Source organism: Triticum urartu, chromosome 7A, assembly GCF_056163025.1.
Source record: "Triticum urartu cultivar PI428250 chromosome 7A, HENAU_Tu73, whole genome shotgun sequence".
NCBI lineage: Eukaryota > Viridiplantae > Streptophyta > Magnoliopsida > Poales > Poaceae > Triticum > Triticum urartu.
This window is the reverse complement of record NC_141879.1, coordinates 24131849-24144219: the sequence shown is the minus strand read 5'-3', so window position 1 is coordinate 24144219 and position 12371 is coordinate 24131849. Positions and strand designations below refer to the sequence as shown.

The 12371-nt window shown below is 46.1% G+C and overlaps 1 protein-coding gene across 1 annotated transcript; it reads left to right on the top strand.

The window, feature by feature from the left end:
• Positions 1-1619: 1619 nt before the first annotated feature.
• On the top strand, positions 1620-7090 carry LOC125527796 (putative helicase MAGATAMA 3). The gene is made up of 5 exons (XM_087531598.1): positions 1620-2024; positions 2135-2462; positions 2571-2741; positions 3120-3283; positions 6725-7090. Exons 1-5 carry the CDS (start codon positions 1620-1622, stop codon positions 7088-7090), a joined length of 1434 nt encoding a protein of 477 aa, XP_087387724.1.
• Positions 7091-12371: the final 5281 nt, after the last annotated feature.

The following is a 12371-nucleotide window of genomic DNA, read 5'->3' as shown; positions in this document are numbered from 1 at the left end:
ATCTATATCTTTCTGCATAATCAGATGTGTGCTCTGCTCTCTAGAGTAAAACTGTATTGGATGTCCATCCTGCTCATCAACTTGTGCAACTCTCCTTGTTTTTTTGGATGGTGACCTGTACACCACACCTTCATCACTGACCTCATACACAGTCCTCTCTCCAACACTATCTATAGGGACCTGCTGCTCACAAACATGACCTATGTTTAAATCTCCAGGTCTGGGCTCACTACCCCTAACTACTGTCAGATTAACTATGGTCTGATCTCTGTTGGCAATGTGGTCTAGCATCTCATCAACCTTGTCATCATCACAGTTCTCTTCCAAACCAGCTACTCCCAAGCCAGCATCCCTAACAAAGTACATGTAGTCATCCTCTCCATAGCCTGCTGTCTCTATTAGTGCTATTAGATTCAGAAATGTTATGTCTGAAACACACATGGTCCTTTCCAAATTGTCCCTGTCATGAAAGTGGAGCTTAACTTCCCACACATCATCACACAAACTACAAAGCAAAGAAGTTCATATTCAGTTAACTGAAATATTACAAATTACTAGGTGAAACTGACACATATTCAGTTAACTGAAATCTTTTAAACACTAAAAAATTCAGTTAAGTTCATACAGTGAAGCAAATCCATTTAACTTCATACACTACCCTAATCCAGTTAACTTCATACGCTAATAGAATTCAGTTAACTATTGACACTAAACAATATTCAGTTAATGTCATACAGTGAAGCAAATCCATTTAACTTCATACACTACCCTAATCCAGTTAACTTCAGACGCTTCATACACAGGAGCAAATTCTGGGCCTTTACAAACTATTGACACTAAACAATATTCAGTCAATTGAAAAACTTGTGTACACTGAGAAAATTCAGTTAACTTCATACACAGGAGCAAATTCATCTAACTGATAGGATACATATCAGAGGTTAGACTACAAACAATATTGACCTACAGTTCATTCATATCGAAGACTAACTATTGAACTATGAGAAATTGATCCCTAACCTTAACCCTAGAAATTGATCCCTAACCCAGAAGGAGGGGGAGAACTTACTCAACGCCGCCAAATGGAGAAGCCCATTGATGGCTACCCGTCGGAGTAGCATGCACAACACGGGCAAAAGCGCCGGCGGCGCGGTACTCAAGCGACGGCGACGGTGCTCTCCTCTTCGGGGGGGTTGAGCTGCCGCACACCTCCTCCACTTCGTTCGATTTGCTGCCGTGAAGCAACCCTCCGCTGTAGCCTCCATCCACTCCCCCGCCGGCGGCATCCACTCCACCGCCGTCGTCAGGGCTCGCCGTCGCCATGGAACACGGGGAGAAATAGAGACAGAGGAGAGGAGTGGTGAAAGGGGGAGAATGAAGTGGATAAGGGACCCGTGCCGTTTTGACCGAGACGGCGCGTCCGTTCCCACTGTAGCACCGTTAGACGGTGTGAGCTCGCGGCCGTGACGCCACGTCCCCAAAATCGGGCCCCACCTATCATAATAGTGCTTAAAATGCCCCAACAGAAGGTTTGGTGTTTTCTGCAAATGATTAGGCGTGAAATCAGTGTTTTCTGGCACAAAAACATAGAAGAGTCTTTTCTGCAACCCTAGGCTTCAATGTGGTGGTTTTCTGCAATTCACTCCCTGCGGTCCGACCTGGAACGACTGATGCGAAAGCTCTTCTTCAAGAACCCGGTGGGGTGGCCTGAGTTTCTGGAAGCAAGAGCCGTGTGCATCGACAAGCTAAAGCAATTGCACGACCACTTTCACGTCCCAACATCTTACAACAAATTCGAAAAGTACATACTGAACAATGCTAAAATCATACTTTGCACCGCTTGTACCTCGTCCCAGCTGAGCCATGGCAGGAAACTTGGGGAACTTAAGCCAATCGACCTTCTTGTCGTTGATGAGGCGGAGCAGCTGAGGGAGACTGAGCTCTCGATGCCTCTGCGGACCGGTGTCCGTCGCGCTGTCCTCATCGGCGACGAATCCCAGTTACCGGCCCTAGTCAAAAGAAAGGTGATCTTTCTTGCCAACTTTCCCTATGCGAACATGATCTCTCCTTTTTCTCTTTCTTTTACGTGACACAGTCAGTCTTGTAATGTTTTCAACTCTATTGTACCTTGCAGGTCAGCGTGGACGCCGACTTCGAGAGAAGCCTCTTCGAGAGGCTTATATCCCTTGGACATCCTAGGCACCTCCTTGACGTGCAGTACAGGATGCACCCGGAGATAAGCAAGTTCCCCCTCTCGAGGTTTTACCTCGGCAAGGTGACAGATGGCCCCAACATCCTCGAAAGGGATTACGAGAGGAAGCTCCTAGCTGGCCCAATGTACGGCCCTTACTCGTTCATCGACATCAAAGGCAGGACCGAGAGCTCGGGCGAGCATGGCATGAGCCTGAGCAACACGGCCGAGGCAGCCGCTGTGACCCGGATCGTGGAGAGATTGTTCAATGGTGCTGTAATTTTATCAGTTACTAGTAGTACATTCATGAAATAGGTTTACCTTCTATCTATCATCGATGACATGGCTCGATTGATGATCTTGATTTGCTTTTGTGCAGAGTCGGTTCGCTCGGGACAAAAGCTCGCCATAGGCGTGGTATCGCCGTACAACGCGCAAGTCCACGTCATCCCGGAGAGGCTCGGAAGGCTCGAGTGCGGGGCACACGGCGGCAGAGAACACTTCTCCCTGAAGGTTCAGACCGTGGACGGGTTCCAGGGCGCCGTGGACGGTCCTCCGCTGGGTTGACTCTCACTCAGAGAAAGTACTCCTTGGACTTGTTGCGCCGTGCTGGAATGCTCAAATGCAAACATGCTATCACTCCGATGTCTCCCACTGATCGGTTGTCTGCTCTTGATGGTGACTCTCTTTCTCTCATCTGATGATGCTACTGAGTATCGCAGCCTTGTTGGTGGTCTGTAATACCTTACTATTACCAGGCCTGATATCTCCTATGCAGTCAACCGTGTGTGTCAATTTCTGCATGCACCCAGGACGTCTCGTTGGTCGGCTGTGAAGCGTATTTTGCGCTATGTCAGTCTCACTGCCTCCTATGGTTTGCTTCTTCAGCCTGCACCTTCGTATGAGCTCTCAACTTTTTCTGATGCAGATTGGGCTGGTAGTCCTGATGACAGGCGATCCACGGGGGGTTATGCGGTCTTCCTCGGTCCTAACTTGATCGCCTGGAATGCTCGTAAGCAGGCAACAATGTCTCGCAGTAGTACTGAGGCTGAGTACAAAGCTATCGCTGATGCGACTGCTGAGATTATATGGGTACAGTCTCTATTGAGAGAGTTGCGTGTCCCTCAAGCTCATTCTCCGGTTCTGTGGTGTGGCAACATCGGTGCTACATATCTCTCTTCTAACCCGGTGTTTCATACTCGGACAAAACACATTGAGGTGGATCATCACTTTGTTCGGGAACGTGTTGCACAGAAGCTACTTTGTATCAAGTTCATCTCGTCAAAGGATCAACTTGCTGACATCTTTACGAAGCCTCTTCCACAAGCACAGTTTGTAGGCTGTAGGCGCAATCTTAACTTGCTTTGTACTTCAGGCCATAGTTAAGATTGAGGGAGGGTGTTAGACTGTATATACGTAGCCTTTGTAATATACTGTAACATTGTATTATACCCCTTGGGTACCTCTATATAATGAGATAGCCACACCCCGATTTGGGGTGTCGAGCAGTTCCCAAATCATATGTCTTACACCCCCGACACGCCAGGTGGTTCGCCGTCCAACATCTTCCCAAGAGGGCAAGCCACATGAATATCTTAGGGCATGTATAATGGTTCTATCTTAGAAATGGCACGTAACATAAATGATGGTTTTATCCAAGCTGCGAAGATAGAAATCTTAAGAAAAAGCTTGTCTTCTTTTATTTAAGAGAAGACAAGAGATAATCTCTTAGCAAAATATGTCTCGTCGTGTTTTTAGGAATACCTAGTTATTGAATATAAGGCTAAGAAATGACCTAATGTAGACATGTTTTTTTTTATCTCCAAATTATATGCAAGACTTAAGATAAGACTATCTTATCAACCATTGTACGTGTCCTTAATACGTAGCCGAGGCCAAGTTTGCCAGCTAAGCCGCCAATTGGGGTCGGGGGTGGAATCATGAAAGAGGGCGAGGTAGCATGATCTTGCCGTGCATGCGCCCGACGTGGTCCAGCTCCACCGCCAGTAAAGTCTATTTTAAATCCTGAATTCATACGGTTAGTCGGAATTGAACCTTGAACTCTGAATCCCTGAAATTGGTAACCCGCACTCATTGATCCCGGTCAATCTCAACCTTGGACCCGTATAGACCGGTTTGACACAGTAGGAAAGTAACAACCCCGGCCGGGATCCTGCTTTACTCTCACTGACTACATGGGCCCACATGTCATATTTACCTTCTCTCCTATAGCGTCTCTGTCTCACTCCCAAAAACTGTGGCATGCCGTTCGGCAGGCTTGGTAGCTGGTGTACCTTGTGCTGGGACACCCCTGCACCGGAGGATGGGCTGGGCAGCAGGAAAGTCCATGGCTAGCGCATGGAAAAGAAGAGCGAGAGGCATGACGTCTGGTCATCATGCGCGTCGTCCACGCTGCACCTCCTGTGCTCTCACGGTAGAGCAGCCGCCTAGCGCGAGCAGTGGAGGAAGAAATCGATGGAGAGAGGATGAATGTAGCTCAGGGACGCGGGAAGGCGAGTCGCGCGGAGCTACAGGGGTGGTCGGAGCGAGCTTGGAGGCAAGGTGGCCTGTAGGAGAGTGCACGGCTGCACGCACACCAAGTGTTTGACAGAATTTTGGTGCTACGGGAGGTCCTTCTGTAGTAGCAGCAACTCATCGGAGACGAGTAAGATGTTCGAGGTCTCGCTCGCGCGCTTCTGACGGCCGCTTCAGCGCCCGGTGCCTCGTTGGGGTCCCGGTAGCTGTGTGGCGTCGGAGTCACGTCCTGCCGGGAGCCTGCGACGATGTCGAACAACGTTGGTAGGAGCGTCGGCCATGCGCTGCATGCCAAGCGTTAGCAGCTCCCAGAGATGGCTGGGGATGAGACAGCAGCGACCGTGCGCTACTGTGGCTAATGTGCTAGCTTTGTTTCGTGTAGTTTTCGTCGAGGCGTGAATGCTAAGCAAACTGTATTAGTCAGTTCGTTGCTGATCCATGCCGATGTGTCTTAGTAGTATTTTTATTTTTCATATTTGCGGGGGCTGTCCTAGTATTATTTGTTCGTACTTCATAGTGCTTTTTTAGTCTGATTCAGTTTGGGATTTCTTCTTTGACGGATTCGCATAAAGGCATAAAGCGGGGAAGAGGACGAAGAAGACATGTAGGCCCATACAGCAGGTGAGAGAAGTTAGTGATCCTGGCTAGGATTTTATTGTTCCTAGTGTGGCAAACAGATATAGGGTTGAAATTGATCCGGATTAGTAAATACAGGATGCTGATTTTAGGGATTTAAAGTTCAGTGTTTGATTTCGACCATCGATACAACTTCAAGATTTTAAACAGACTTCACTCAGTCGGAAGTGTGAAAGACGTGGCCAAAGCTCAACATACTGCACCAGAGCCACCAGCCCCAGGGCACCTCGGATGTCTTGCACCCACGCGCGTTGGGTTGGGTGAGCCGCTCTGCCGCAGTGCGGTACCTGCGGCGATGGTGAGGCACAAGTGTGAGGACAAGATATGTGATATGTGCTCATGATTGATCTGCTTTATTGGATACCAAAGATAAGAGATTAACTGCTATTTATTGCGTTACCAAAAATGTCTGACAGGTATAAGGTCTTAGTCTAAGAAACAATTTGTTAATGGATTGTGAAACTTTTGCTACTCCCTCCGTCCGATGAAAGTGTACATATAATTTTTTTAGGACAAATTATGAAGTGAAGTAAAAAATGCATTGAAAAGATCCAAGCCATCATCTATTTTCTTTTTAACTACCCAACCCTCAGTGAGCTAAGTGCATTTAGAAATTAAGAAGACCATGTGTAAAATGTTATTGGTCTTCATTATCATGTGATGAGAGAGAAACATTTTTTTTCTATTTTAATGTGCATTGGGAAGATAGAAGTACACTCTTTTATGCATAAATTTTAAAGCCAAATGTACACTCTTCACCGGATGGAGGGAGTATACCGTAGATTGGTCTGTTTATTGGGTTATCAAAGATTGGCTTGACGAAACCAGAAGAGAATGAAAACCCGGAAAAGAAAATCAACGGAGGGTGAAAGGATGGACGAAGAGGTGATTGTAAGAAAAATTGTTGTAAGATGGAACCTTGCGGTTTTTAAAATAAAATAAAGTATGGATTGCGAAATGGAAAAGGAAGAAAATGGGTATCCTATCCTGGCGGGGGCTGGATGGATGGAGAAACTGGGGAGGCCATCCCTCACGTCTGGGTGTCCGACTCCTGAGCTCGCACGCGTGCACCTGCTGGAGGGATGGAGACCCAGTGGGCAAAAACTCAACTGGCGGGATGGATCCATGGGTAAAGTCTATTTTAAACCTTGAACTCGTAGAGCTTGTCCGAACTGAACCCTGACGTCTAAATCCCTGAAATCGGCACCCTCACCTTTTTTATCCCAGTTAATATCAACCTTGAATTTGTTTGGCGCATCAGGAAAATATCAATCCCGCCCAGGATCAAAGTCTAGTATCGCTGACGTCCATGCTCCACATGTCGTATACATCCTCAATCCCCTCCGCTGCATCTGAAATCAGCGCTGGTCCAGCCTCTGCCTCACCCACTTCCTCCTCAACTGCGCCACTGCCGGCCGCCAATGGCGCCTCGACGTTGCCGAATTAACCAGAGAGGTGCACGACGAGCGCGTACATCGCTGTACGGGCCTGCTCGACTTCGTGCTTGAGTCCTCGGTAATCACATCAGTTGGCGACTACGTGCTGCGGCGCGCCATGAACCTGGTGACCAAGGTGCTCGGGTTCTTCCTTGAGACGTGTCTGGCATGCTCCCGGCGGCGGCATGCCGGCGGAGCACGACAAGATGAGGGTGCGGTTCCATCTCACCAGGGGAGAGCTCACGAGGGACCTTGTGCACTTGTACATGCACGTGCGCCAACTGCATCTTGATTGTGAGGAACAAAGCTCGGAGCTGGTTCCGCCGTAGGACGATGACCGTGTCAGCGCATGCCACCATGGGCAATTACGCACAGCCTCAAGACGCCGAGTCGTCGCCGAGTACTCTGCGGCGAACACTATTGTGCAAAGCTGACTCGCACGATTTTGGTATTCTAGCGTATTCACGTAAGCTGACTTTGAAGCCGGTGGACATGTGGATGGATTTTCCATGAGCTAGCTAACGTACGTAATGACTTACACGCCGGCTAGCTTGATCGATCTGTACCGGCGGAACTCAGCTAGCTGCCGTTCAATGGACGCGCGAGTACGCCCGAGAGCACGGCCTCTGACTCGGCTTCGGCATCTCGGCGGGTGTCGGAGCATGCCGTGGAGTTTGCCATGGATCGCAGTGCTGGCTGTTGCAGCATCGCTCGGCGAGCTCGGCGCGATAGCCGAGGGGAAGAAGATGGATATGACTTGCAGTGAACCTGTAATCCTGCCCGGGATTGCAGTTTTCCAGTGCGACAAACAGGTCTAGGATCGGTGTAGGGTTGATTTTGACCGGGATCAGATAGGTGAGGGTATCGATTTCAGGGATTAAAAGGATGAGGTCCGATTCCGACCAGCTCTACGAGTTTAAGGTTTAAAACAGACTTTACTCTGGATCCATTCCCCTGCGCCCTGCGTGCTACGGCATGGCGTGGTACGCCAAGGGCAAAGACTTTGTGGACTCTGGTAGATGCTCTGGTCTGGTGCATCCGGTCTCTTTTTCCCTCGCATCAAGGTTGTACGCAACGTATGGGCTTCCTCTCTGCGGATATCTGATGTGTAGTGATGCTGGATCTTTTGACTGATGACTGAAAGACCGTGGCGTGGGCGTGGCAACCAAACCAGCCAACGAATCTACCCACAGGCCACACCATGCCCAGAGCCCCAGACACACGGACAGCAGGCCTGCATGCATGCATGCGCCTTCCTCTGGGAACACACGCTCTTGTTTTCGATGCTTTTGATGAAAATTTAACTGCCAAACGCGCACGGAATTAAGTTAAGGTGTCGACGCTCTTCCTCCACGAGAACGAATGCTGATCCCTTGGTGCATTCGGTCCGGATTCCAAGCCCAGTGCAGGCATCCGTGCTACCTCCGTTCCATAATTCTTGCCCTGAATTTGGGAATAAATATGTGTGTAGTCACTGGACTGACATCAATGCTGCGACTGGCTCGTAAATGGTTAGTTTGGCGTGAGATTTGACCTGCGTAACCACGACACCTGCGTAACCACGACGCCAGTTCAATAAGGTGAAAAAAACCATCTGCATGACGCATCAGTGCACATGTGTAGTGTAGCTCTGACGGAGTGCATTGCCGGATGAGTAGAAGGATAGGATAGGCCACGCGCAGCGCTGCGACTCCCGTAGCTGGATTGAAGGCCCAGTACGTACGTGCATCCCGATTCTTGTCGTCCTTCTTGGTTATCCATCCAGATGCCAGCCAACGGCATGGCCCATCCTGCGTTTCCTTTTTCTGTATTTTGCTGGGATCGTACGTACGTACTGCGTTACTAGCACCTGCACTCGTGCTGCGTATGCGTGCCAGTGTGGCTCGCCCCTGGCCATACTCTAGTATAGTACTTTCTCCGTTCCTAAATACTTATTTTTCTAGGCATTTCAACAAGTGACTACATACGAAGCAAAATGAGTGAATCTACACTTTAAAATATGTCTACATACATCCGTATGTAGTAGTCATTCGAAATGTCTAGAAAGACAAATATTTAGGAACGGAGGGAGTACCTATTGCTAAATCAATTTTCTTAGGACTCCTTTGATTGGTAGGACGGGCAAAATGGAGGATTGCTATGCCCTGCTCACTTGAGTCTTATGGAATTGAACAACATAGGAATTGGTACAAGTGGGTGTTGAATGACAGCATTGGAAAATAATAGGATTATGTTTCAAATAGGTCAATCCTCATGGAAAATTTCCTATGAAAAAGACCAGGAAAAGTTCCACGGGAATAATCCCTACGAAATGAATTTCTGCAAATCAAACGCCTACCAGAGCAGAGAATTCTCAGGGTCGCGATCTATAAAAATCCCGTGGAAATCACATGAATCAAAGGCAGGGCCGGTCCTGGCATTTCGAGGGCCCTGGTGCGATAGAGTATAGTGGGCCCAATGTCTATAATAGGGTTAAAAGAAATATTTGCACGTCTATATACTCCCTCCGGTCCTTTTTAGTTCGCATATAAGATTTGTCTGAAGTCAAACCTCGTAAACTTTGACCAAGTTTATAGAAAAATATACTAGCATTCATAATGCGAAATCAACAACATTAGATGCGTCATGACTTTAATTTTCATATTGTATAAATTTGGAAATGTAGATGTTAATATTTTTTCATATAAATATGGTCAAACTTTACGAAGTTTGACTTTAGACAATTCTTATATGTATAGTAAGAAGGACCGAAGGGAGTATTATATACAACCAAAATCATTATAAAAGTACAAACATTAGAAATGTGAATTCGTGTTTTCAAATAAGATACTAATACATGATTTATATGTAATTATATGCCATGGGCTCCAACAAACTGCATCAGTCATCATTTAGGCAACATTTCTATAAGGAGAGATAACGCCTGAATTCTGAAGTCCTGACTCCTCAACTCAATTTTGGAGTAAATTAGAAAAAAAAATTAAGCCCATTCATCGAAACTCAAGAAACACTAGGCAATCAAGCTATCTCCTGCCTGCAGGTGTACTAAAAATGAAATATAAAAAGTTAATGATCACTTCATTAGAACAAAAAAAATTAGTTAGACGAGGTTCAATTGTTAAAACAGTTACATGGATGGTGTGTAGCCTCTGCAACCTGAAAACTCATGAGCCCTACTGCCTGCCTACGCCGCTGCCTCGCAGTAATCGAAGCGCGATACAGCCCTGAGCGTTGCCGTCAAAGTCTCAACACGCAGCCGAATATGGTCTGGTGCGTGAGGTCGGCTTGTCGTCGCCGCCGTCGTAGGCCTTCGCCTTGTGGGCCACTTAGTAGATAGCTAGAAGAACACAGAAAAAAATTATTTAATCTGCTTCTTCACTTGGGCGCTTGGGTCAAATGGGAAGAAACGGATTGAAGACTGGAAGAAGAACGATGGAAGGAGAGACGGCGGCGCTGTCTGGGAGATAAGGAATGGATTAGCACATTTTTTAGGGTAATAAAACAACGAAGTGATTAGCTGCGCCTCTCTCCTAGTGGGTCGGGCCAGCTGCATCAGTTTCTTTTCTTGATCATCTATGAATTTTCCGTTCCATTCCCTTATACTAATACTTAACAACAAGATGCTCATATTATCTGCCACTGGGTCTGGGATAATACACTACTAGCAAAAAAAAGATACTAATAGTACCTGTAAAGAATCAAGGAATAAAATGAGGGTCTATGAAAGGCCAATTGGGGTCAAGGAAAAGCGCAAAGAGTATGAGATAACTGAATTTCTTTTCTTTTCGAAACGGTCTCCTTTTCTTTTTTGAGGTATCTCTGCTCTTGTTTGCATCTTTCGCCCCTCCCCCTCCTGACTTTAGTCCTTTACCCCTTTGATTGGTTCCTCGGGACTACGGTTTTGATCCTGCAAATGTTTGTTTTCCTTTTGCGCATGCATATCCTTAGCTATGTAACCTATGAGTTTCGTGTAACCTATAGACTATACAGCAATCCTGGATTTCAAGGGTGTGTATTCAAGATTTCAAAGGCAGTTTTTTGAAAGCCAAAGCCTTGTTTTGGCCTATAAAACTGATTCTATTAGCACTTTTGGCTTCCTAGTCTGTTAGAGGGTATTCTCTTCAACAAACTCTATTAATTAAAAACAAGCTAAGAATCATGAGATACAAAGAGAAATCAATAACCAACATCTAATTAGCAAGATGGATTTAGTTTAGCTAAGAATTGACATGGGAGGAGCTACTCCAAATACCAATTTTAAAACTCACGATGTATTACGACAGATGAACACATCTAATTTCGATGAATAGATCATACATACTGCTAGATGAACCTAGGGCTTAAAATTGAAGACCGATGCATGCAAAGATCAGTACCAGAGGAAGCAAGAGATGGATTTCGTGCCATTGGAATCTGGATGATGCGTCGTGTCACGCCTGCCGCCCGTGCATGCGAACATGCGCCGGCCGCCAGTGCCTGCCACCGTGCGTGCAAACATGCGATGGCCGATGGCAATCAGCTCTACGGCCTAGCGGGCTTGCTTGCGAACAGTATTTGGAGAATAGGCGAAGGGCGCCGCCGGTTCGTCTCCTGGATCAATATGATTTCCTTTTGCCCAAGGTAACTGAACCAGCGATTTGTGCATGGCTTCTGCGTGTGCACGGTCAGGGGCGGATCCAGGAAAAAATTTGAGAGGGGGCAAGAATGTATAGGCATATACTAACAAAACCTGGCATAATCACTTCATTTCTCACATTGTAGCCAATTTCATTCAAAACTGAAAGAAAACTAACTATTTGAGACAAAATGACTTACATCAATTTGAAAATATCTTTTTTTGAAGTTGCAAAAGAGAACACTGACACATTGTTCTAACAATCTACAAAGAACCTGCAAGAAAAAAGAAACAATGTAAAACCAAGAGAGAATGAAAATATTGAAGGATGTAGGTATCAGAGAACAAAGAGGTTTAGCTCATTATCTTATGTTTCCCCCCAGGGCAATCTTTCACCCCTATCATACGGTACAATACAGTGCAATGTTGTCTGCCTCATTGTAGTCTACACAATTACCATGTAGTGATCATACTAATCGCCATTAAAATGCAGATTTATCTTCCTAATCATCCTTGGTTTATACGTTATAGGACAAGGCTCACGAGCCCCCCACAAAGTATTTTGTTCTTATACCCTCATGCTGATTGAGATTGTAATATGCAGTCCTTTCCTTTTGAACAGAACTCTAGAAGGCGTGTTCAAATCAACTAATTCATATATCTTTTCCTTTTGAAAAACCTCTCACTGTGCAAAAAGGTGAAAACGTTACATGAATTGCTACATTATGATGAACTGCGGTTCCGGTAGGAACTAGGAAATGTTAATATATCATCCGAACTGAATTGCACTAGCCTATTTTACTCGTCAGTAAAATGTTACATTCTACAGTAAAATTTATACGTTTGAAAAGGAGAATTGTTCCAACTGGCCTAATCACCCCAATCAGTAAATTATATATATAACTCGGTGAGACAAGCATGATTTCTACGATAAAAATTGCAAAAAAAAAATGAAAAA

What these genes read in the sequence shown, in the direction of transcription:
- LOC125527796 (XM_087531598.1), top strand. Translation starts at nt 1,620, where the DNA reads ATGTGGTGGTTTTCTGCAATTCACTCCCTGCGGTCCGACCTGGAACGA. An exon ending in CGTGGAGAGATTGTTCAATG is followed by an intron (nt 2,463 to 2,570) that starts GTGCTGTAATTT and finishes GCTTTTGTGCAG; the next exon opens with AGTCGGTTCGCTCGGGACAA. An exon ending in GTTCCAGGGCGCCGTGGACG is followed by an intron (nt 2,742 to 3,119) that starts GTCCTCCGCTGG and finishes TTTCTGATGCAG; the next exon opens with ATTGGGCTGGTAGTCCTGAT.